This window comes from Mustelus asterias, chromosome 7, assembly GCF_964213995.1.
Source record: "Mustelus asterias chromosome 7, sMusAst1.hap1.1, whole genome shotgun sequence".
In the NCBI taxonomy this organism is placed as follows: domain Eukaryota; kingdom Metazoa; phylum Chordata; class Chondrichthyes; order Carcharhiniformes; family Triakidae; genus Mustelus; species Mustelus asterias.
In genome coordinates, this window is record NC_135807.1 from 2,561,853 (window position 1) to 2,587,840 (window position 25,988).

Consider the following 25,988-nt stretch of genomic DNA (forward strand, 5'->3'; position numbering starts at 1 on the left):
TGCTTGGTCCTCTGCTCTTTGTGATTTTTATTAATGACTTAGAGGAGGGGCTGAAGGGTGGATCAGTAAATTTGCTGATGACACCAAGATTGGTGGAGTAGTGGATGAGGTGGAGGACTGTTGTAGGCTGCAAAGAGACATAGATAGGATGCAAAGCTGGGCTGAAAAATGGCAAATGGAGTTTAACCCTGATAAATGTGAGGTGATTCATTTTGGTAGGACTAATTTAAATGTGGATTACAGGGTCAAAGGTAGGGTTCTGAAGACTGTGGAGGAACAGAGAGATCTTGGGGTCCATATCCACAGATCTCTAAAGGTTGCCACTCAAGTGGATAGAGCTGTGAAGAAGGCCTATAGTGTGTTAGCTTTTATTAACAGGGGGTTGGAGTTTAAGAGCCGTGGGGTTATGCTGCAACTGTACAGGACCTTGGTGAGACCACATTTGAAATATTGTGTGCAGTTCTGGTCACCTCACTATAAGAAGGATGTGGAAGCACTGGAAAGAGTGCAGAGGAGATTTACCAGGATGCTGCCTGGTTTGGAGGGTAGGTCTTATGAGGAAAGGTTGAGGGAGCTAGGGCTGTTCTCTCTGGAGCGGAGGAGGCTGAGGGGAGACTTAATAGAAGTTTATAAAATGATGAAGGGGATAGATAGAGTGAACGTTCAAAGACTATTTCCTCGGCTGGATGGAGCTATTACAAGGGGACATAACTATAGGGTTCGTGGTGGGAGATATAGGAAGGATATCAGAGGTAGGTTCTTTACGCAGAGAGTGGTTGGGGTGTGGAATGGACTGCCTGCAGTGATAGTGGAGTCAGACACTTTAGGAACATTTAAGCGGTTATTGGACAGGCACATGGAGCACACCAGGATGATAGGGAGTGGGATAGCTTGATCTTGGTTTCAGATAAAGCTCGGCACAACATTGTGGGCCGAAGGGCCTGTTCTGTGCTGTACTGTTCTATGTTCTATTTAGGATGGATAGACAGGGAAAAAGGAGGTGGGGTTGCTCTGTTAATAAAGGATCAGTACACGAGAGGAAGAGAATCTGAGATCAAAGAATCACAGTGTAGAATCAGTTTGGATGCAGCTATGAAGCAGAAACGAGCAACAAACATTGGTGGGAATTGTTTAGAGGCTATTCATAGAATCATACAGCGCAGAAGAGGCCCTTCAGCCCATCGAGTCTGCACCGACACATTAAACTGTAATGGCAATATTGGGCATGGTAGAATCTGTCGAATTTTGAAAGGTGCATCCACTGGGCCAAATGGCCTACTCCTGTTCCTATTTCCGATGCTGCGATGTTCTTCCCCAGAGAATGTTGGATGCCGGGTGATTGAATATTGTTAAGACTGAGACATCGTATCCGCTGGAGTTTGGAAGATTAAGAGGTGACTTGATTGAAACCTTTAAGATCCTGAAGGTTATTGACAGGGTGGATGTGGAGAGGATGTTTCCCCTTGTGGGAGAGTCAAGAACATGGGGTCACTGTTTAAAATAAGGGGTTATCCATTTAAGAAAGAGTGAAAGATATTTTCTCGGAGGGTGTTGTGTCTCTGGAACTCTCTTCCTGAAAAGTCAGTGGAAGCTGAACTCTTGAATGTTTTTAAGGCAGAATGTGATAGATTCTCGATTAACAAGGGGGTGAAAGGTTATGGGGGTAGGCAGGATTGTGGAGTGGAGATTACAATTAAATCAGCCACAATCTTATTGAATGGTGGCACAGGCCTGAGGGGCCGAATAGCCTCCTCCTGCTCTTGATTCGTATGTTTGTATGTCTGTATGTTACACAGTAAGAAGTTTAACAACACCAGGTTAAAGTCCAACAGGTTTATTTGGTAGCAAAAGCCACACAAGTGTGGCTTTTGCTACCAAATAAACCTGTTGGACTTTAACCTGGTGTTGTTAAACTTCTTACTGTGTTTACCCCAGTCCAAAGCCGGCATCTCCACATCATGTATGTTACATGTCAGCAGCTCCTGGGGTGGTCCATCATCCCCATCCTTCATACATGAGTGTATATTGTGCCAGTAGGGAATGTTGAAGGTGAGTCCAGTGTGTGTTTGTCAGCAACGGTTCATGGTGACCATACTGTCTGCTCACTGGAACCCAGGAAACCCAGCCAGTCACAAATAAATGTTTATATAGTGACCTCAGGCCAAACTAAAACACTTTACAGCCAATAAAATATATCTTGAAATGTAGTCACTGTTCTCAATCAATGACCTTCCATCATAAGGTCAGAAGTGGGGATGTTTGCCGATGATTGCACAATGTTCAGCATCATTCGTGACTCCTCAGGTACTGAAGCAGTTGACGTCCAAATTCGGCAAGATCTGGACATCAGATCCAGGCCTGGGCTGACAAGTGGCAAGTAACATTTGTGCCACACAAGTGCCAGGCAATGACCATCTCCAACAAGAGAGAATCTAACCATCACCTCTTGACATTCAGTGGCATTCCCATTGCTGAATCCCCCACTATCAACATCCTGGGGGATATAATTGACCAGAAACTGAATTAGACTCACCATATAAATGCTGCGGCTACCAGAGCAGGTCAAAGGCTAGGAATCCTACAGAGAATAATTCACCTCCTGACTCCCCAAAGCCTGTCCACCATCTATGGTCAGGAGTGTGAAGGAATACTCCCCACTTGCCTGGATGGTGCAGCTCCAACAACACTCAAGTAGCTCGACACCATCCAGGACAAAGCAGCCCACTTGATTGCTACCCCTTCTACTGAGGAACAGTGGCAGCAGTGTGTACTATCTACAAGATGCACTGCAGCAGCTTACCAAGATTCTTTAGACAGCACCTTCCAAACCCACAACCACTTCGATCTAGGACAAGAGCAGCAGATACTTGGGAACAGCACCACCTGGAGGTTCCCCTCCAAGTCACTCATCATCCTGGCTTGGAAATATATCACCGTTCCTTCACTGTCACTGGGTCAAAATCCTGGAGCTCCCTCCCTAACAGCACTGTGGGTGTACCTACACATCAGGGACTGCAGCAGTTCAAGAAGGCGGCTCACCACCACCTTCTTGAGGGCCACGAGGGATGGGCAATAAATGCTGGCCCTGTAAAATTAATGTTTGTAAAATGATGGCACTTTGCCATTTGCTTAGTGCAGCTCTGGGAGAATCGAGCTGGATTCTGTGGCCGATTCTCTGGCATGGAACTGCTCCATCTGCCCCATTGAGATTGGCCAATATTGACCTGGATTGAATGTGGGGGTCGTGGTGAGTGTGGCGTGCGGCTCTATCCTATGGTGCTTTCCTCACTCTGCCGGGAATGGTGCTAGCTAATGTTCAGGTAATCCAGTTTGAGTAGATTCCTGCCCTGGACGGATGGTGTGTTAGCGACTCACACCAGCTGAGTTCCATTCTTGACAGACTATGCCATGTTCGTTGATCTTTCGAAAGGAGCAGGAGAGTAAGGTGTTACAATTACTTTCTGTTTCCCTAAAGAAATAATAAAATAACAGCCAGGGTCTTTTTTTCACGACTATTCCTAGTGACCCTCGACCCCCCCATGAGTAGAGATTTCCATCGAGTTCAGGATAGGGCAGGGTCAAGATGGCCTCCAGTGGTGAATAGCTCGTTGATGTACACGTTCCAGGTCCCCAGGTGAAGAGTGGCCACTTGGCCAAGGAGGGAGATGGTCAGGAGTCAGCGTAGTTGTATCTTCAGTGAGAATCTGTGCCTTTGGGAAAGGAGGACACAGACTGGATAATAAAGCCGGCAGCAGAGAGACGGGCACTGAATGTTCATTACCGGGAAGTGGTTTTAACAGAAGGCATTAATCTGAATGTTTCTTTAGTTCCTGTCTTGTACTCTGAATGTAATGAGTAGCAGCTGGTAATTTTTACACAGAGCAGGGTCTGTTGTTGTAATCCACTCAGCATCTTTCTTTGATTAGATTGGATGTATTTTTAAAAATACCAAGCAGCTTGATAACCCCAGCAAGCTGTGGCAGAGTTTTAATTGGGGACCCTTCATTTTCATTTACAATCCTTTCTGTGTCTTTGCTGAGAATGTGAGCAGGCTCAGGGTTCAGCACGTTTGGATTTTGCCCCCAGCTCTGTCACTTTGTCAGTGTCATGAAATTACATCAAAATTACAGCAGGAACCCGGGTCTCCCGGCCCACCCAGGCTGTGTTGATGTTGTTCCTCCGCACAAGCTGTATCCTCATCCCATGTACCTGCCCTGTTTGCAAATCCTGTATTCTGTCGCCCTTAAATGTCAGGTATATTCCCTGTCTGATTCCCTAACCCCGGGGTTCATTCCAACGCTTCACAGTCAAGGTATCACAGAATGGTTGAAAGCCGAAGTCGACAATACTCTTCGTGAGTGTTACTATTCACTGAGCCCGGTGACACAGTGTTGGCACTGCTGCCTCACAGTGCCAGGGACCCGGGGCGGCACGGTGGCACAGCGATTAACACTGCTGCCTCACAGCGCCAGGGACCCGGATCAGCACGGGGGCACAGCGGTTAGCACTGCTGCCTCACAGCGCTAGGGACCCGGGGCAGCACAATATCATCTTGCCGACTAAAGAATCGTGGTGTGAACTCCAAGAGACAAGTCTGAAGAGTGCGGCACCAAGGTTGGTCTACACATCAGCTGCAGGAAGACCCAGACAATGACAAGGACCACCCATCACCGTCGAGCAACAAGACATTGAGGACATTGACCACTCCCCCTGCCCAGGTAGCAGCACCTCCAGGGAGGATGCAATCGATGTCCACGTAAGTGTCGGCAGAGTAGCATGGGTCTTCCAGCAGCTCCACACTTTCTGGGCATCCAACACCATCAACACAGCCATGAAGCTGTGACTCTACATGGCCCCCATATTACCCACTGCAATGAATGCCAGCGAGATGGGAAAGAAAACAGGAAAGGTGTCACGTAAGTTTGAGTCTTTCACCAGCGCTGCCTAGAAAATCCTGGGCATCCTATGGAGTTACAGCATCAGTAACAAAGAAGCGATGTAAAGGAATGACCAGAGGCAGCTTCAAGACAAGATGATGGAGAGATGACTGAGGAAGGTTTCAACTCACGGACATCCACCCTGTCAGAGTGGGGATAGAATGGGCACCGCCAGACAGAACAGGAAGACCTGGAGAAGTAAATTTAAAGAGAATCTTCAGGAGCAGGGCACTGTCTGAGCCGGAGTGAAAGAGATTGCGATGGACCAATGCCAGTGACTGATCATTACTATTCACTGTCCCATATGGGACCAGAGGGCCCAAGCCTGATTCAGTCCAGAGGCTAGAATTAGAGGAGTGCAGATATTACATGGGTAAGATGGGTATAGAGTGGTATGGGCCAAACACGGGCAGTTGGGATTCGCTCAGTGGTTTAAAAAAAAGGGCAGCATGGACAAGTTGGGCCAAAGGGCCTGCTTCCATGCTGTAAATCTCTATGACACTATTGCATAGGGTTGTGCAGCTGGAGTAGGTGACAGAGATGGGGAGGGGTAAGGCTGTGGAGGAATTTGAAAATAAGGATGAGAATTTTAAAATCAAATCATTGCTTGAGCCAGAGTGAATGTAAGTCAGCGAGCGCGGGAGTGGTGGGGGAGAATAGGATCTGTTACAAGTCAAGGTTTCAGCTGCAGAGTTTTGGATGACCTTTTGGTAGAATGTGGGAATCCAGCCATGAGTGAACAAAGAACAGCACAGGAACAGGCCTTTCGGCCCACCAAGCCTGCGCCGACACATGACTCCTTTCTAAACTAAAGACCTTTAGCCTCCACGTGGTCTGTATCCTTGTATTTCCCCCCCTGGGGAGGCGGTGGCCTAAACAAAGAACAAAGAACAAAGAACAGTACAGCACAGGAAACAGGCCCTTCAGCCCTCTAAGCCTGTGCCGCTTCTTGGTCCAACTAGACCAATCGTTTGTATCCCTCCATTCCCAGGCTGCTCATGTGACTATCCTATACTATTAATCCAGAAACTCAGCTAATGTTCTGGGGACCCGGGTCCGAATCCCCCCACGGCAGATGGTGGAATTTGAATTCAATTAAATATATCTGGAATTAAGAATCTACTGATGACCATGAAACCATTGTCGGAAAAACCCATCTGGCTCAGTAATGTCCTTTAGGGAAGGAAATCTGCCGTCCTTACCCAGTCTGACCTACATGTGATTCCTGAGCCACAGCAATGTGGTTGACTCTCAACTGCTCTCTGAGCAAGGGTAAGTAGGGATGGGCAATGAATGCTGGCCCAGCCAGCGACGCCCATGTCCTACAAATGAATAAATAAATAAAATCATGTATCTGCTTCTACCACCACCTCAAGCAGCACATTCCAGGCACTTAACACCCTCTGTGTAAAAAAACTTGCTCCTCACATCTTTAAACTTTCCGCCTTTTACCTTAAACGTATGTCTCCTAGTAATTGACATTTCTACCCTGGGAAAAGGATTCTGACTATGCAATCTATCCATGCCTTGGAATTGGCAAGCCCAAAGGTAACGGAGCCATTAGGGAGGATTTCAGCAGCGGATGAGCTGAGGGGGATGTCAGGTTCTGCTATGGAGGTGGAAACAGACAATCTTAATGGTAGCACAGGTTTAAGCTGGAATCTGAGCTCAGGATCCAAAATGACAGAGGTTGTGAATAGCCTGAATCTCATTGTTGCTCGGGATGGAGCCAGTCACTAGGGAATGGAATTTGGAGCAGGAAACAATGGCTTCAGTCTTCCCAACATTTAATTGGAGGAAACTTCTCCTCCAGTACAAGATGTCGGAGAAGCAGTCTGAGGATTTAGTGACAGCGGCGAAGTCGGGAGAGGTGGTGGCATGGGCAGCACGGTGGCACAGTGGTGAGCACTGCTGCCTCACAGCTCCAGGGACCCGGGGCAGCACGGTGGCACAGTGGTGAGCACTGCTGCCTCACAGCGCCAGGGACCCGGGGCAGCACGGTGGCACAGTGGTGAGCACTGCTGCCTCACAGCGCCAGGGACCCGGGGCAGCACGGTGGCACAGTGGTGAGCACTGCTGCCTCACAGCGCCAGGGACCCGGGGCGGCACGATGGCACAGTGGTGAGCACTGCTGCCTCACAGCGCCAGGGACCCGGGGCGGCACGATGGCACAGTGGTGAGCACTGCTGCCTCACAGCGCCAGGGACCCGGGGCGGCATGGTGGCACAGTGGTTAGCACTGCTGCCTCACAGCGCCAGGGACCCGGGGCGGCACGATGGCACAGTGGTGAGCACTGCTGCCTCACAGCGCCAGGGACCCGGGGCGGCACGATGGCACAGTGGTTAGCACTGCTGCCTCACAGCGCCAGGGACCCGGGGCGGCATGGTGGCACAGTGGTTAGCACTGCTGCCTCACAGCGCCAGGGACCCAGGGCGGCATGGTGGCACAGTGGTGAGCACTGCTGCCTCACAGTGCCAGGGACCCGGGGCGGCACGGTGACACAGTGGTGAGCACTGCTGCCTCACAGTGCCAGGGACCCGGGGCGGCACGGTGGCACAGTGGTGAGCACTGCTGCCTCACAGTGCCAGGGACCCGGGGCGGCACGGTGACACAGTGGTGAGCACTGCTGCCTCACAGCGCCAGGGACCCGGGGCGGCACGGTGGTGAGCACTGCTGCCTCACAGCGCCAGGGGCCCGGGGCGGCACGGTGGCACAGTGGTTAGCACTGCTGCCTCACAGCGCCAGGGACCCGGGGCAGCACGGTGACACAGTGGTGAGCACTGCTGCCTCACAGCGCCAGGGACCCGGGTTCAGTTCGGGCCTCGGGTCACTGTTTATGTGGAGTTTGCAGGTTCTCCCAGTGTCTGCATGGGTTTCCTCCGGGTGCTCCGGTTTCCCACAGTCCAAAGATTGCTGGTTAGGTATTTCTTTTGATACCAACCAAGTAAACAAACTCAAACTAACTTAGGGACAAATTAAAAGGGGCAGCTCCCCAAAAGGAAGGGGGAACAGCCCGAACCAAAAACAAAGTCGAAAGGAAGGTTAGGTACATTGACCTGAACAGGTGCCGGAGTGTGGCGACTAGGGGAATTTCTCAGTAACTTCATTGCAGTGTTAATGTAAGCCTACTTGTGACTAATAAATAAACTTCAAAGATGGTGGTAAAGTTTTCGAGCTGATGTTAAAGGCTCGAGTGTTCCAAATCTCAGAAGGGAAGTTGGGAACGCCAGCTCTTGGCTGTATTTTGGAATAATGTGAGGAATGATGTGGAAACCGGAGAATGATGCCCCAAATGTCTCTGACAATATTAAATAAATGTTGATTAAACGATAAAAAACACACCAAGAAAGTCAATTTGAATACACTTGATTAGCTCAATGCCGATACAGTGTCTTTAAATTTGCCCAGTTCCAAATCCCTTCATTTTCTCTAACTGTAGAGCTAATCCTCCCCAGACAACACCTTGCAGGGTTTTTAAAACTATCAGCAAATCCAGTAATAGTTACCACACCAGGTGCTTGTCTCATTCTGGGTTGCTTCTGATGTAGGGGAGGTGGTGGTGTCGTGGTATTTAGTGGACTAGTAATCCAGAGACCTGGGCTAAGGCTCTGAAATCTGGGTTCGAAATTTGAATTCAATAAAAGTCTGGAATTAAACTCTAATGCCCATGAACCATTGTCGATTGTCGTAAAAACCTACCTAGTTCACTAATGTCCTTTAGGGAAGGAAATCTGCCGCCCTTACCTGGCCTGTGGTTGACTCTTGACTGCCCTCTGAAATGGCTGAGCAAGTCCTTCAGTTCAAGGGGTAAAGAAGGATGGGTAACAAATGCTGGGCATGCCAGCGCCGCCCACATGGAACCAGGCGAGAGCCGCACTGGGTTTGGAGAGGTGTTGGAGGAGGATGGGGCGGCCATTGCAGCTCGGAAAGGATGGTGAGGGTAGGTTTCACACAGGGTGTTATTGTAATTTTGATAAGAGGCATTCCAGTGTGGGTGGCAGGGTCAGATACCTGAAGTAAAGGTTTCCGATGTGGAGCCGCAGGAAACTGGGCATGGATTGGGGAGGTGACACACGTTGAAGGATTTTGGTGAGAGAAGGGAGGCTGGAGATGGTAATTTGCTTGGACGGTTGAACAAAGATTGGAATAAATATTGATTGAACCATGATATCCACTGCTTATTGTGGGAGAAAATCCCACACTGAGGGAGCTCTGCACTGTCAGAGGGTCAGTGCTGAGGGAATGCCGCACTGTCAGAGGGTCAGTGCTGAGGGAGTGCCGCACTGTCAGAGGGTCAGTACTGAGGGAGTGCCGCACTGTCAGAGGGTCAGTACTGAGGGAGCTCTGCACTGTCAGAGGGTCAGTACTGAGGGAGTGCCGCACTGTCAGAGGGTCAGTACTGAGGGAGCTCTGCACTGTCAGAGGGTCAGTACTGAGGGAGTGCCGCACTGTCAGAGGGTCAGTACTGAGGGAGTGCCACACTGTCAGAGGGTCAGTACTGAGGGAGCTCTGCACTGTCAGAGGGTCAGTACTGAGGGAGTGCCGCACTGTCAGAGGGTCAGTGCTGAGGGAGTGCCGCACTGTCAGAGGGTCAGTGCTGAGGGAGTGCCGCACTGTCAGAGGGTCAGTGCTGAGGGAGTGCCGCACTGTCAGAGGGTCAGTGCTGAGGGAGTGCCTCACTGTCAGAGGTGCCACCTTTCAGATGAAATGCTAAACTGAGTCTCTATCTGCTCTGTCCAGCTGATGAGAGTTTCAGAGAGCAGTGTCAGCCAGGCCAATAATCATTCCTCCATCAACGACATTCATCCTGCTGCTATTTGGAAATTGAGTCCCTTGTTTCAATTCCAGCAATGTCTAGTTTTTCATTGGCAATAAACCCTTCAGCATGTTCTGAGCTGGTGAGGGTACTACAGAAATGAGAGGCTTTTTAGTTAGAGTTATACAATCCTACAGTACAGAAAGAGGCCATTCGGCCCATCGAGACTGCACTGACCACAATCCCACTCGGACCCCATCCCCACAACCCCATGCTGACTCCCATGGGACTCTAAGGGGCAACTTAGCATGACCAATGCACCTAACCCGCATATCTTTGCACTGTGGGATGAAACCGGAGCACCCAGAGGAAACCCACGCAGACACGGGGAGAACGTGCAGTCTCCACACAGACAGTGACCCGAGCCGGGAATCGAACCCGGGTCCCTGGCGCTGTGAGGCAGCAGTGCTAACCACTGTGCAGCCTTCTAGATGTTGTCCCTGCAGTCTGAGAGTGTTGCTTTGCTGGGGATCTATGCAGCCAATTAGAATTATTTCCGTTGGTTTAAATGTTTGTGAGGCGGCCGGAGTGAGTTCCTGTGCTTGATTTATCTGAACTGGATCTTCAGTGTTGGAGAGTCTGCATTGAGGGAGGGTCTCCATTGAGGGAGGGCCCGTGTGAGGGGGTGGGGCCCCCGCGGCGAGGCGGGGTGTGGGGCTGAAGCTTATGTACTTGGGCTGCTTCAAGAAAAATTCCGTGTCAGATATTGAAAGTGGATATTATGCCATTTTACTTTCTGAAAGGGTTTGCTTGTTTCTCTACTTACTGGCACCGTTTAGTTTTTGAGAACGAATGACCTTCAATTTGAAACAGAAAATAGTTTGGAATTTTGTTGAGACTGATGCGTTAACAAAGCAGTCCGTTGTTACTTACAGTGAGAACATCATTCAGTGTTCAGTCCTTCATTCACCCAGTGGGCTGTTACTGACAGCTGAGTGTTCGCCTCATGCCAGTGACAACTCTGTCTTCTCTTTATTCTTCCATGGGATGTGGGCGTCACTGGCAGGGTCAGCATTTATTGCCCATCCCTAATTGCCCTTGAACTGAGTGTCTCGCTCGGCCATTTCAGAGGGCCATTTAGAGTCAACCACGTTGCTGTGGGTCTGGAGTCACGTGTCGGTTAGGCCAGGTAAGGATGGCAGATTTAGAGTCATAGAGGTTTACAGCAAGGAAACAGGCCCAACTTGTCCATGCTGCCCTTTTTTCTTTATAACCCCAAAGCTCATCCCAATTGCCCGCATTTGGCCCATATCCCTCTATACTCATCGTACCCATGTAACTGTCGAAATGCTTTTTGAAAGATAAAATTGTACCCGCCTCTACTACTACCTCTGGCAGCTTGTTCCAGACACTCACCACCCTCTGTGTGAAAAAATTGCCCCTCTGGACACTTGTGTATCTCTCCCCTCTCACCTTAAACCTATGCCCTCTAGTTTTAGACTCCCCTACCTTTGGGAAAAGATATTGACTATCTACCTTGTCTATGCCCCTCATTATTTTATAGACCTCTAGAAGGTCACCCCTCAGCCTCCTACGCTCCAGAGAAAAAAGTCCCAGTCTATCCAGCCTCTTCTTATAACTCAATCCATCAAGTCCCGGTAGCATCCTAGTAAATCTTTTCTGCACTCTTTCTAGTTTAATAATATCCTTTCTATAATAGGGTGACCAGAATTGCACACAGTATTCCAAGTGTGGCCTTACCAATGTCTTGTACAACTTCAACAAGACGTCCCAACTCCTGTATTCAATGTTCTGACCAATGAAACCAACCATGCCGAATGCCTTCTTCACCACTCTGTCCACCTGTGACTCCACTTTCAAGGAGCTATGAACATGTACCCCTAGATCTCTTTGTTCTGTAACTCTCCCCAACGCCCTACCATTAGGATTCTTTGGGAGGCAAGGGATGAGATTGCAGAGCCTTTGGCGTTGATCTTTGGGTCCTCGCTGTCCACGGGGATGGTGCCAGAGGACTGGAGAATGGCGAATGTTGTTCCTCTGTTTAAGAAAGGGAATAGAAATGACCCTGGTAATTATAGACCGGTTAGTCTTACTTCGGTGGTTGGTAAATTGATGGAAAGGGTCCTTAGGGATGGGATTTACGACCATTTAGAAAGATGCGGATTAATCCGAGATAGTCAGCACGGATTCGTGAAGGGCAAGTCGTGCCTCACAAATTTGATAGAATTTTTTGAGGAGGTAACTAAGTGTGTTGATGAAGGTAGGGCAGTTGATGTCATATACATGGATTTTAGTAAGGCGTTTGATAAGGTCCCCCATGGTCGGCTTATGATGAAAGTGAGGAGGTGTGGGATAGAGGGAAAGTTGGCCGATTGGATAGGCAACTGGCTGTCTGACCGAAGACAGAGGGTGGTGGTCGATGGAAAATTTTCGGATTGGAGGCAGGTTGCTAGCGGTGTGCCGCAGGGATCAGTGCTTGGTCCTCTGCTCTTTGTGATTTTTATTAATGACTTAGAGGAGGGGGCTGAAGGGTGGATCAGTAAATTTGCTGATGACACCAAGATTGGTGGAGTAGTGGATGAGGTGGAGGGCTGTTGTAGGCTGCAAAGAGACATAGATAGGATGCAAAGCTGGGCTGAAAAATGGCAAATGGAGTTTAACCCTGATAAATGTGAGGTGATTCATTTTGGTAGGACAAATTTAAATGTGGATTACAGGGTCAAAGGTAGGGTTCTGAAGACTGTGGAGGAACAGAGAGATCTTGGGGTCCATATCCACAGATCTCTAAAGGTTGCCACTCAAGTGGATAGAGCTGTGAAGAAGGCCTGTAGTGTGTTAGCTTTTATTAACAGGGGGTTGGAGTTTAAGAGCCGTGGGGTTATGCTGCAACTGTACAGGACCTTGGTGAGACCACATTTGGAATATTGTGTGCAGTTCTGGTCACCTCACTATAGGAAGGATGTGGAAGCGCTGGAAGGAGTGCAGAGGAGATTTACCAGGATGCTGCCTGGTTTGGAGGGTAGGTCATATGAGGAAAGGTTGAGGGAGCTAGGGCTATTCTCTCTGGAGTGGAGGAGGCTGAGGGGAGACTTAATAGAGGTGTATAAAATGATGAAGGGGATAGATAGAGTGAACGTTCAAAGACTATTTCCTCGGGTGGATGGAGCTATTACAAGGGGGCATAACTATAGGGTTCGTGGTGGGAGATACAGGACGGATATCAGAGGTAGGTTCTTTACGCAGAGAGTGGTTGGGGTGTGGAATGGACTGCCTGCAGTGATAGTGGAGTCAGACACTTTAGAAACATTTAAGCGGTTATTGGATAGGCACATGGAGCACACCAGGATGATAGGGAGTGGGATAGCTTGATCTTGGTTTCAGATAAAGCTCGGCACAACATCGTGGGCCGAAGGGCCTGTTCTGTGCTGTACTGTTCTATGTTCTATGTTCTATTAATTGAGTAAGTCCTGCCCTGGTTCAATCTACCAAAATGCATCACCTCGCATTTGTCTAAATTAAACTCCATCTGCCATTCGTCAGCCCACTGACCCAATTGATCAAGATCCCATTGCAATCCAAGATAACCTTCTTCACTGTCCACTATGCCACCAATCTTGGTGTCATCTGCAAACTTGCTAACCATGCCTCCTATATTCTCATCCAAATCATTAATATAAATAACAGTGGGCCCAGCACTGATCCCTGAGGCACACCGCTGGTCACAGGCCTCCAGTTTGAAAAACAACTCTCTACAACCACCCTCTGGCTTCTGTCGAGAAGTTCTGTCGAGAGGTTGACCTGAAGAAGGGGCTTGGAGCTCCGAAAGCTTGTGTGGCTTTTGCTACCAAATAAACCCGTTGGACTTTAATCTGGTGTTGTTAAACTTCTTATTCTGTCGAGAAGCCAATTTTGTATCCATTTAGATACCTCGCCCTGGATCCCGTGAGATTTAACTTTATGCAACAACCTACCATGCGGTACCTTGTCAAAGGCCTTGCTAAAGTTCATGTAGACAACATCGACTGCACTGCCCTCATCTACCTTGGTTACCCTTTGATTTCTAAAGGGCATTAGTGAACCAGATGGTTGGCAACCAATGATAGTGTTATGGTCTTCATTCTTCACCATGAGTGTCCGGTGCTCTGTAGAATTGTTCTCAGAGTCACTTGCTTACCTCTGCTCCTGAGTGTTTTAGACTCCCCTACCTAAGTGGGGACAGAAACAAAAGGCAGGAAGGGGAAAAGTGGAAGGCAGAGAAACCAAAGACAAAAATCAAAAAGGGTCACATTACATCATAATTGTAAGAGGGCAATAAATGCCAAAGAAACAAGCCTGAAGGCTCTGTGTCTCAGTGCGAGGAGCGTTTATAATAAGGTGAAAAAGTAAAGTTTATTTATTAGTCACAAGTAAGCTTGTAGTACAGAAGTAATACTGAAAATCCCCTAGTCGCCACACTCCGGCGCCTGTTCGGGTATATACTGAGGGAGAATTTAACATGGCCAATGTACCTAACCAGCACGTCTTTCATACTGTGGGAGGAAACCGGAGCACCCGGAGGAAACCCACACAGACACGGGGAGAACGTGCAAACTCCACACACACAGTGGCCCAAGCCGGGAATTGAACCCGGGTCCCTGGCGCTGTGAGGCAGCCGTGCTAACCACTGTGCCACCATGTAGAGTCCTGAGGACCATGTGGTCTGCTATCTACTCCCAGGCTCCTGTTTGGAAAATCCATTTGATACAAAATCTGTGCAGACGAATGATTCATTGCGACGGGGGCGCACTTTTAAAAAATGTGCGAGAGTCCTTGAAATTTCCACCACAGAACCCAGTCTGTCAGCTGAACTGGTGTTTAGGAAAGCTTTTAGTTTCCCCCCGCCCCCATCCCGAGCCTGTCCTGTCATCATTTGGTGAGATTGGCCTGACTTTGCTCCATGTTCCTTCATTCCTTCAGCTAATGACAATCTTGCAATCTCTGACCTAAAAAGAGAGTTTCAGAATTCTGCCACTTTGTAGAAGTGTTTTCCAATTTGACTCCTGAAGCATTTGGCTTTATCACTTAGCCAATGTAAATAAATAAGTTTCTCACTATCTACCCTTTCAGTCCCACGTATTATCTGGTGAACTTGTATTAAATCTTTAAATTCCCTGGAACACATATTTCCTTGTAATGTAGCAGTTCTGGTCAATGTACACTGCACTCCCTCATTACCAGTAGATCTTTCCTAAGGTATGGTGCCCAGAGCTGCTCACGGTAACTCCAGGCTGTATAGCTGAGATATGACTCCCATCACCTCCTCCTCTTCATCTCACCCCACCAGTCATCCTCATATTCCTTTCTCCTTTATGTACTTGTCCAGTTTCTTCTTAAAGACATGGTGGCACATTGGTTAGCACTGCTGCCTTGCGGTGCCAGGGACCATGCCTATCCTTACTGATTGTGGGTTACCTGTGGGTTAGGACATCTAGGATCCGAACGCAGAGGGAGGAGCCGAGCCCCACAGAGTTTGGAGATGAGGTTTGTAGGAGTAATGGTGTTGAAGACTGAACTAACCACACGTTAAAGTTCCTCCTGATTCCGTGTGGGTTTACCAGTGCCTCTTTAATACGATGGCCCCTCAATTAAACAGCACCTTCTCCAGACCTACCCTATCGAACTCCTTCATAACTTTACAAACTTCTATCAGATCACCCCTCAGACTTTTGATTCGAAAGATAGGACTCCAGCTTGTTCAACCTTTCTTGCTGGTTATAACCCCTCAGTTCTAGTATCATTCTTGTAAGGTTTTTTTTTGCACCTTCTCCAATGCCTGTATGTCCTGTTTGAGATGGAGACCAGAAAAGAGCAGAGAATTCACAAAGAAAATTACAGCACAGGAACAGGCCCTTCGGCCCCTCCAAGCCTGCACCGACCATGCTGCCCGACTGAACTAAAACCCCCTACCCTTCCGGGGACCGTATCCCTCCATTCCCATCCTATTCATGTATTTGTCAAGACACCGCTTAAAAGTCACTATCGTATCGGCTTCCACTATCTCCCCCGGCACGAGTTCCAGGCACCCACCGCCCTCTGTGTAAAAAATCTGCCTCGTACATCTCCTTTAAACCTTGCCCCTCGCACCTTAACCCTGTGCCCCCTAGTAATTGACTCTTCCACATGGTGAACACTCCTCTCATCCAGACATGAAGTAACTTGCATCTAATATCAACCCCTCTCTGCCTCTGCACATTCATGCACACACCTGGGAGGCGGCCCTGCCTCCGCACCGAGCGACCCTGCCACCGCGCCGAGCGACCCTGCCTCCGCGCCGAGCGACCCTGCCTCCGCGCCGAGCGACCCTGCCTCCGCGCCGAGCGACCCTGCCTCCGCGCCGAGCGACCCTGCCTCCGCGCCGGGCGACCCTGCCTCCGCGCCGAGCGACCCTGCCTCCGCGCCGAGCGACCCTGCCTCCGCGCCGGGCGACCCTGCCTCCGCGCCGAGCGACCCTGCCTCCGCGCCGGGCGACCCTGCCACCGCGCCGGGCGACCCTGCCTCCGCGCCGAGCGACCCTGCCTCCGCGCCGAGCGACCCTGCCTCCGCGCCGAGCGACCCTGCCTCCGCGCCGAGCGACCCTGCCTCCGCGCCGGGCGACCCTGCCTCCGCGCCGGGCGACCCTGCCTCCGCGCCGGGCGACCCTGCCTCCGCGCCGGGCGACCCTGCCTCCGCGCCGGGCGACCCTGCCTCCGCGCCGGGCGACCCTGCCTCCGCGCCGGGCGACCCTGCCTCCGCGCCGGGCGACCCTGCCTCCGCGCCGGGCGACCCTGCCTCCGCGCCGGGCGACCCTGCCTCCGCGCCGGGCGACCCTGCCTCCGCGCCGGGCGACCCTGCCTCCGCGCCGGGCGGCCCTGCCTCCGCGCCGGGCGACCCTGCCTCCGCGCCGGGCGGCCCTGCCTCCGCGCCGAGCGACCCTGCCTCCGCACCGGGCGACCCTGCCTCCGCGCCGGGCGACCCTGCCTCCGCGCCGGGCGACCCTGCCTCCGCGCCGAGCGACCCTGCCTCCGCGCCGGGCGACCCTGCCTCCGCGCCGGGCGACCCTGCCTCCGCGCCGGGCGACCCTGCCTCCGCGCCGGGCGACCCTGCCTCCGCGCCGGGCGACCCTGCCTCCGCGCCGGGCGACCCTGCCTCCGCGCCGGGCGACCCTGCCTCCGCGCCGGGCGACCCTGCCTCCGCGCCGGGCGACCCTGCCTCCGCGCCGGGCGACCCTGCCTCCGCGCCGGGCGGCCCTGCCTCCGCGCCGGGCGGCCCTGCCTCCGCGCCGGGCGGCCCTGCCTCCGCGCCGGGCGGCCCTGCCTCCGCGCCGGGCGGCCCTGCCACCGCGCCGAGCGACCCTGCCTCCGCGCTGAGCGGCCCTGCCACCGCGCCGAGCGACCCTGCCTCCGCGCCGAGCGACCCTGCCTCCGCGCCGGGCGACCCTGCCTCCGCGCCGGGCGACCCTGCCTCCGCGCCGGGCGACCCTGCCACCGCGCCGGGCGACCCTGCCTCCGCGCCGAGCGACCCTGCCTCCGCGCCGAGCGACCCTGCCTCCGCGCCGGGCGACCCTGCCTCCGCGCCGGGCGACCCTGCCTCCGCGCCGAGCGACCCTGCCTCCGCGCCGGGCGACCCTGCCACCGCGCCGGGCGACCCTGCCTCCGCGCCGAGCGACCCTGCCACCGCACCGGGCGACCCTGCCACCGCGCCGAGCGACCCTGCCTCCGCGCCGGGCGACCCTGCCACCGCGCCGAGCGACCCTGCCTCCGCGCCGGGCGACCCTGCCTCCGCGCCGGGCGACCCTGCCACCGCGCCGAGCGACCCTGCCTCCGCGCCGGGCGACCCTGCCACCGCACCGGGCGACCCTGCCACCGCGCCGGGCGACCCTGCCTCCGCGCCGAGCGACCCTGCCACCGCGCCGAGCGACCCTGCCTCCGCGCCGAGCGACCCTGCCACCCCGCCGAGCGACCCTGCCTCCGCGCCGAGCGACCCTGCCTCCGCGCCGAGCGACCCTGCCACCCCGCCGAGCGACCCTGCCTCCGCGCCGAGCGACCCTGCCTCCGCGCCGAGCGACCCTGCCACCGCGCCGAGCGACCCTGCCACCGCGCCGAGCGACCCTGCCACCCCGCCGAGCGACCCTGCCTCCGCGCCGAGCGACCCTGCCACCCCGCCGAGCGACCCTGCCTCCGCGCCGAGCGACCCTGCCTCCGCGCCGAGCGACCCTGCCTCCGCGCCGGGCGACCCTGCCTCCGCGCCGGGCGACCCTGCCTCCGCGCCGGGCGACCCTGCCTCCGCGCCGGGCGACCCTGCCTCCGCGCCGGGCGACCCTGCCTCCGCGCCGGGCGACCCTGCCTCCGCGCCGGGCGACCCTGCCTCCGCGCCGGGCGACCCTGCCTCCGCGCCGGGCGACCCTGCCTCCGCGCCGGGCGACCCTGCCTCCGCGCCGGGCGGCGCTGCCACCGCGCCGGGCGGCGCTGCCACCGCGCTGGGCGGCGCTGCCACCGCGCCGGGCGGCGCTGCCACCGCGCCGGGCGGCCCTGCCTCCGCGCCGAGCGACCCTGCCTCCGCGCCGGGCGACCCTGCCACCGCGCCGGGCGGCGCTGCCACCGCACCGAGCGACTCTGCCTCCGCGCCGGGCGACCCTGCCACCGCGCTGGGCGGCGCTGCCTCCGCGCCGTCACATGCACAATGGGCTGAGTTGCCTTTTACAATGTTTTATGATTCTATGATTGGTTATCTACAATCTTTCAATCAGTACCTGGGAGATTTGGAAAGAACTGGAAACTTCGTGGGAACATAACTAATTTTCAAGAAGAGGAAACAAGATAGCTACATGTCCTCACACTCTTACAGAATGTTTTGAAACTGTTGTACAAGGACATCCGAGATCCCTGAGCTGTACGGGGGAGAGATCCTGTGGCCAGAGAAACAAAACTTCATTTCCAACCCACAGGGATCAGTGCTTGGTCCTCTGCTCTGTGATTTTTATTAATGACTTAGAGGAGGGGGCTGAAGGGTGGATCAGTAAATTTGCTGATGACACCAAGATTGGTGGAGTAGTGGATGAGGTGGAGGGCTGTTGTAGGCTGCAAAGAGACATAGATAGGATGTAAAGCTGGGCTGAAAAATGGCAAATGGAGTTTAACCCTGATAAATGTGAGGTGATTCATTTTGGTAGGACTAATTTAAATGTGGATTACAGGGTCAAAGGTAGGGTTCTGAAGAATGTGGAGGAACAGAGAGATCTTGGGGTTCATATCCACAGATCTCTAAAGGTTGCCACTCAAGTGGATAGAGCTGCGAAGAAGGCCTATAGTGTGTTAGCTTTTATTAACAGGGGGTTGGAGTTTAAGAGCCGTGGGGTTATGCTGCAACTGTACAGGACCTTGGTGAGACCACATTTGGAATATTGTGTGCAGTTCTGGTCACCTCACTATAAGAAGTATGTGGAAGCGCTGGAAAGAGTGCAGAGGAGATTTACCAGGATGCTGCCTGGTTTGGAGGGTAGGTCTTATGAGGAAAGATTGAGGGAGCTAGGGCTGTTCTCTCTGGAGCGGAGGAGGATGAGAGGCGACTTAATAGAGGTTTATAAGATGATGAGGGGGATAGATAGAGTGAACGTTCAGAGACTATTTCCTCGGGTGGATGTAGCTGTTACTCGGGGGCATATCTATAAGGTTCGTGGTGGAAGATATAGGAGGGATGTCCGAGGTAGGTTCTTTACTCAGAGAGTGGTTGGGGTGTGGAATGGACTGCCTGCAGTGATAGTGGAGTCGGACACTTTGGGAACTTTCAAGCGGTTATTGGATAGGCACATGGAGCACACCAGAATGATAGGGAGTGGGATAGCTTGATCTTGGTTTCGGACAAAGCTCGGCACAACATCGTGGGCCGAAGGGCCTGTACTGTGCTGTACTGTTCTATGTTCTATGTTGATCCAGGCTGATGCTCCAGTGCTTTACTGTGGGATAGCCCACTTCGGGAGAGGCGAGGAGGCGATGGGCTGAAAAATGACAAATGGAATTTAACGCAGACAAGTTGAGATACTGCACTTTGGAAGGACAAACCAAAGTTGAACGTACAGGGTAAATGGTAGGACTCTGAAGAGTGCAGTTGAACAGAGGGATCTGGGAATACAGGTACAGAATCCCTAAAAGTGACGTCACAGGTGGAGAAGGTGGTGAAGAAGGCATATGGCATGCTTGCCTTTATGGGACGGGGCATAGAGTATAAAAGTTGGGGTCTGATGTTGCAGATGTATAGAACGTTGGTTCGGCCGCATTTGGAATACTGCGTCCAGTTCTGGTCGCCACACTACCAGAAGGACGTGGAGGCTTTAGAGAGAGTGCAGAGGAGGTTTACCAGGATGTTGCCTGGTATGGAGGGGCTTAGTTATGAGGAGAGATTGGGTAAACTGGGGTTGTTCTCCCTGGAAAGACGGAGGATGAGGGGTGACCTAATAAAGGTGTATAAAATTATGAAAGGCATAGATAGGGTGAACGGTGGGAAGCTTTTTCCCAGGTCGGTGGTGACGTTCACGAGGGGTCATAGGTTCAAGGTAAAGGGGGGGAGGTTTAACACAGATATCAGAAGGACATATTTTACACAGAGGGTGGTGGGGGCCTGGAATGCGCTGCCAGGCAAGGTGGTGGAGGCGGGCACACTGGGAACATTTAAGACTTATCTAGATGGCCACATGAACGGAGTGGGAATGGAGGGATACAAAAGAATGGTCTAGTTTGGACCAGGGAGCGGCGCGGGCTTGGAGGGCCGAAGGGCCTGTTCCTGTGCTGTATTGTTCTTTGTACCTTCCGATGGATAACCAGCTGTTTCAGCTCCGAGGCAGCACTCTGTGGGAAACTAGCTGGGGTGGCTGCATTCAACATTAAGTCCCACTTTGAACTTGAAAGCATCTCGGTGTCTGTTTCAGATCAGAGACATCTGTGAAATTACACATCAGACAGCACAAGCCTTTAATACAAACCCTGCCTCAGCACAATCCCTCGGAACTATCTGAAAACATCACAGTGGTTGAAGACATCACCAAGGGCTGTGGTGAAGGTTGATGCAGACTCTCATTGGAATTCGGAGGGTGCTGACAGCAGGAATCATAGAATCCCTACAGCACAGGAGCCGAACTGACGTGGCTCTCGTCTCAAACAGACTTACTGAACTGGAATACTGTGAACAACTTTGGTCCCCTTATCTAAGGAAAGATATACTGGCATTGGAGGCAGTCCAGAGAAGGTTCACTAGGTTGATCCTGACTATGGAGGGATTTTCTTATGAGGGGAGGTTGGTTAGGTTTGGCCTGTACTTATTGGAATTTCGAAGAATGAGAGGTGACCTTATTGCGACAGCTTGGATTCTCAGGGGGTTTGACAGGGTAGATGCTGAGAGGCTGTTTCCCCTTGTGGGAGAGTCTGGGACCAGAGGGCATTATCTCAGAGTAAGAGGTTGCCTGTTTAAGACAAAGATGAGGAGAAATTTCTTATTCACGCCCCCCTGAGAATCCCATCTGTCTCAATAAGGTCGCTCCTCATTCTTCTAAACTCCAATGAGTACAGGCCCAACCTATTCAAACTCTCCTCATAAGAAAATCCCTCCATACCCAGGATCAACCCAGTGAACCTTCTCTGGACTGCCTCCAATGCCAGTAGTGAATCTGTGGAACTCTTTACCGCAGAGTTGAAGTTTATTTATTAGTGTCACAAGTAGGCTTATATTCACACTGCAATGAAGTTACTGTGAAGATCCCCTAGTCACCACACTCCGGCGCCTGTTCGGGTACACTGAGGGAGAATTTAGCACGGCCAATGCACCCTAACCAGCATGTCTTTCAGACTGTGGGAGCAAACCGGAGCACCCGGAGGAAACCCACGCAGACACGGGGAGATCGTGCAGACTCCGCACAGATAGTGACCCAAGCTGGGAATTGAACCAGGGTCCCTGGCGCTGAGAGACAGCAGTGCTAACCACTGTGCCACCGTGCAGCCCAAAGGGCACAGAGGGCTGTATGTTCAAGGCTGAGATAGACAGATTTTTAATCAGTAAGGGAATCTAGGGTTATGGGGATAAGGCGGGAAAGTGGAGTTGAGGATTATCAGATCAGATCAGTCATGATCTGATTGAATGGCAGAGCAGACTCGATGGGCCAAATGGCCTACTTTAGCTCCTACTTCTAATGGACTCTTAACTTCCCTCTGAGAATGGGCAGAAAATGTTGAGACATGTGACAGCCACACCGCAGAAATATTTTAGGAATGACAAGTTAGGAAACTGAATTGAATAAATCCGGTGATTTTGGCACCAGGAAATCTGCCAGATTTCCTACACAAACAGTAAGTGTTACCCACATCAATCAGTGCTCTACTGCAGCACAGTGGTTAGCACTGCTGCCTCACAGCACCAGAGTTAAATTCCAGCTTTGGGTCACTGTCTGTGCGGAGTCTGCACGTTCTCCCCGTGTCTGCGTGGGTTTCCTCTGGGTGCTCCGGTTTCCTCTCACAGTCCAAGGATGTGCAGGTTAGGTGGATTGGCCATGTGACGTCACCTTCAAGGATCTGTGGACTTGTGGTACTGGGAGAGAGGACCAGTGGGGCATCCCACGACCTCAGATAATGAAACGGTCTGTGCCTGCTTACAGCCAGACCTGGACAACAATCAGGCTGAGGTGGCAACAACAACAACTGTGCATTTGTATGGCACTTTTAACATTATAGAACATCTCAAGATGTTTTGCAGGAGTGGTTATCAAGCAAATTTGATCCCAAGCCACATAAGGAGATGCTGGGGCAGGTGACACAGTGGAGTGTGTGTTGGGGTGACACAGTAGGGTGTGTGTTGGGGTGACACAGTGGGGTGTGTGTTGGGGTGGCACAGTGGGGGGTGTGTTGGGGTGGCACAGTGGTTAGCACTGCTGCCTCAGAGCGGGTTCGATTCCCGGCTTGGGTCGCAGTCTGTGCGGAGTTTGCACACTCTGCGTGGGTTTCCTCCGGGTGCTCCGGTTTCCTCCCACAGTCCAATGATGTGCGGGTTAGATTGATTGGCCATGATAAATTGACCCTTAGTGTCAGGGGAATTAGCAGGGTAAATGCATAGGATTACGGGAATAAGGCCTGGGTGGGATTGTGGTCGGTGCAGACTTGATGGGCCGAATGGCCTCCTGCACCGTAGGGATTCTATGATTTTGTGACCAGAAGCTCAGTGAAAGCTAGATTTGAAAGAGCTCTTAGAGCAGTTAGCAGAGTAAGTAGTCTCACAACACCAGGTTAAAGTCCAACAGGTTTATTTGGTAGCACGAGCTTTCAGAGCGTTGTCCCTTCATCAGGTGAGTGAGTCACTTACTGTGCCTATCCGGTCCAATGCCGGCATCTCCACATCATGGGCAGTTAGGAGAGGCAGAGAGGTTTGGGGAGGAAGTTCCACGAATGAGGTTCTTGGTAGATGAAAGCATGATCACCAATGTGGAACAATTAAGATCTTGATGTAATTCGATAGTTAAGAATCACACAATTGTTACAGTGCAGAAGGAGGCCATTCGGCCCATCATGTTTGCACTGGCTTTCCAAATGAGCATCATGATTTAATGCCATTCCCCTGCCTTTCCCCCTTCCCCCTGCACATTGTTTCTATTCAATGCCTCATCTAATGTTCTCTTAACTGCCTCGATTGAAGTTGCCTTCACCACACTCCCAGGCAGCGCAATCCAACCACTCGCTGTCTGCACACGTTTAGATTGGAACCAAGTAACAGAAGTTCAACCCTTTCAGATGTGAATGTCAGTTGTGACTATCATAGGCGCTGATTCCGTAGTCAGACTGAACTGAATGTGACTGTTCGATGTGTGTTGTGTTGTAAGCTGCATGGCTACACACTAAACATTGGGAGGTAGGATTGTGCTTGAGAACATTTTGTGGCTAGCACAGATATTATGGACCAAATGGGCTCCATTGTTCCATAAATCTTTCCCTGTTTGTAACAGGGAGGGGTTATTCAGGGAGAAAAGGAGGCAGTAAACAAAGGAGCGAGAGATGGAAATCACTGAGGGTTTTTCAGTCAGAGGCTGGGGAATTGATACAGGACTAGAGGGAGAGAGCGGGGCAGTGGGATTATTTGGGGATTGACACAGGGCTATGGGGAGAGAGCAGGGCAGTGGGATTAGCTTGGGGATTGACACAGGGCTATGGGGAGAGAGCAGGGCAGTGGGATTAGTTTGGGGATTGATACAGGGCTAGAGGGAGAGAGTGGGATTAGTTTGGGGATTGATACAGGGCTAGAAGGAGAGAGTGGGGCAGTGGGATTAGTTTGGGATTGATACAGGGCTATGGGGAGAGCGGGGCAGTGGGATTGGTTTGGGGATTGATACAGGGCTAGAGGGAGAGAGTGGGGCAGTGGGATTAGTTTGGGATTGATACAGGGCTATGGGGAGACAGCGGGGCAGTGGGATTAGTTTGGGATTGATACAGGGCTATGGGGAGAGAGCGGGGCAAAGAGTTTAGTTTGTGATGGATACAGAGACATGGGGAGAGAGTAGGGCATTGGGATTAGTTTGGGGATTGATACAGGGCTGTGGGGCAGTGGGATTAGTTTGGGATTGATACAGGGCTATGGGAGAGAGGGGGCAGTGGGATTATTTGGGGATTGGTACAGGGTTATGGGGAGACAACGGGGCAGTGGGATTATTTGGGGATTGATGCAGGGTGGTGGGGAGAGAGCGTGGCAGTGGGATTAGTTTGGGGATTGATACAGGGCTATGGGGAGAGAGCGGGGCAAAGAGTTTAGTGTGTGATGGATACAGAGATATGGGGAGAGAGTAGGGCACTGGGATTAGTTTGGGGATTGATACAGGGCTGTGGGGCAGAGGAATTAGTTTGGGGATTGATATAGGGTGGTGGGGAGAGAGGGGGCAGTGGGATTATTTGGGGATTGATACAGGGCTATGGGGAGAGCAGAGCAGTGGGATTAGTTTGGGGATTGATACAGGGCTATGGGGAGAGAGCGGGGCAGTGGGATTAGTTTGGGGATTGACACTGGGCTGTGGGGAGAGGGCGGGGCAGTGGGATTAGTATGAGATGCTACAGGACTATGGAAAGAGTGTGGGGCAGTGGGGTTTGGGATTGATACAGGGCTGTGGGGAGAGAGCGAGCAGTGGGATTATTTGGGGATTAATACAGGCCTTTAGGGAGAGAGTGGGACAGTGGGATTATTTGGGGATTGGTACAGGGCCATGGGGAGAGACTGCTGCCATAAGGTTTTGTCTTTCTGTCTCAAAAGGCCAACACAGACATTTTGGGCCGAATGGCCTCCTGCAACACATTTGGTTCCAGGCTTTACGATGCCAGTAGATGTCACTAATTCTGTTTAATATTTCAGATTGGAATCTTCATTTGAAAATCTATAGCATTTGGAAAGGAGTTGATTTTGATTAACTAAATATTCCAGGATTAATAATATTATCGGCCTAACTGGGGTCGAAGTGGTGGATTGGATCAAACCCTGGGTCCGTACCTCTGGGAGCAGTGTTCATGTCCAATGCAGAGTGACAATGGAGGTCCTTTCTGTCTGACTGTGACAGTGTTTTGCAGTACGGGCAATCTCAGTCCATTTGGCCATGGGCTCAGAGTGAAACTGCTTCTCATTTTGCTGCAGGTGTCACTGTATTGGTTCTCTAACTCCGAGACATTGCAAATGGGGGAATGGAAGATATTGCTGGAAGCATGTCTATCTTTCAGCAATACTCATATTCTGCACTCGTAGATGATCATGTGGAAGATTGTCTCACTCGTGCATTAAGTGTAGAGTGCTGAGATGCTGCAGAACTTCATTGTGTGTGGGTGTGCTTATTGCTGGGCACCCCAAATGTTCTGTTCACATTATGCTGATGTCTCAACACACTTGTTGTTTCAGGATGTACATTACCACTCCTTCCAGCTCGGCAAGAACACTGACCCAGATAAAGAAGACAGTGCAGAGTTCAAAAGGGCCTTTGCCATTCATTTGGTGTCAGACCCCACGCTAATGTACCGCCTCCATCGTCGCTTCAGTGAGATTGAACTGGGCAGGACGTACCGAGAAATCAGCAAGCTGCAGGTAATGTCGGATAGCCTCATTCTCCAAGGCCACTGGTTCACGGAGATTCTGCATAAATATAATTTGATTTGATTTATTATTGTCACATGTATTGGGCGGCACGGTAGCACAGTGGTTAGCACTGCTGCTTCACAGCGCCAGGGTCCCGGGTTCGATTCCCGGCTCGGGTCACT

The 25,988-nt window shown here is 52.1% G+C and overlaps 1 protein-coding gene across 1 annotated transcript in view; it reads left to right on the forward strand.

Annotated features, from left to right (window-relative positions):
* LOC144495522 (chondroitin sulfate glucuronyltransferase-like) overlaps positions 1-25,988 on the forward strand; it is a 50,094-nt gene that overhangs the window by 19,022 nt on the left and 5,084 nt on the right. Inside the window, exon 3 of the mRNA XM_078215562.1 lies at positions 25,633-25,815. Within this exon, the coding sequence (XP_078071688.1) occupies positions 25,633-25,815 (183 nt within the window). The remainder of the gene's footprint in view (positions 1-25,632; positions 25,816-25,988) is intronic.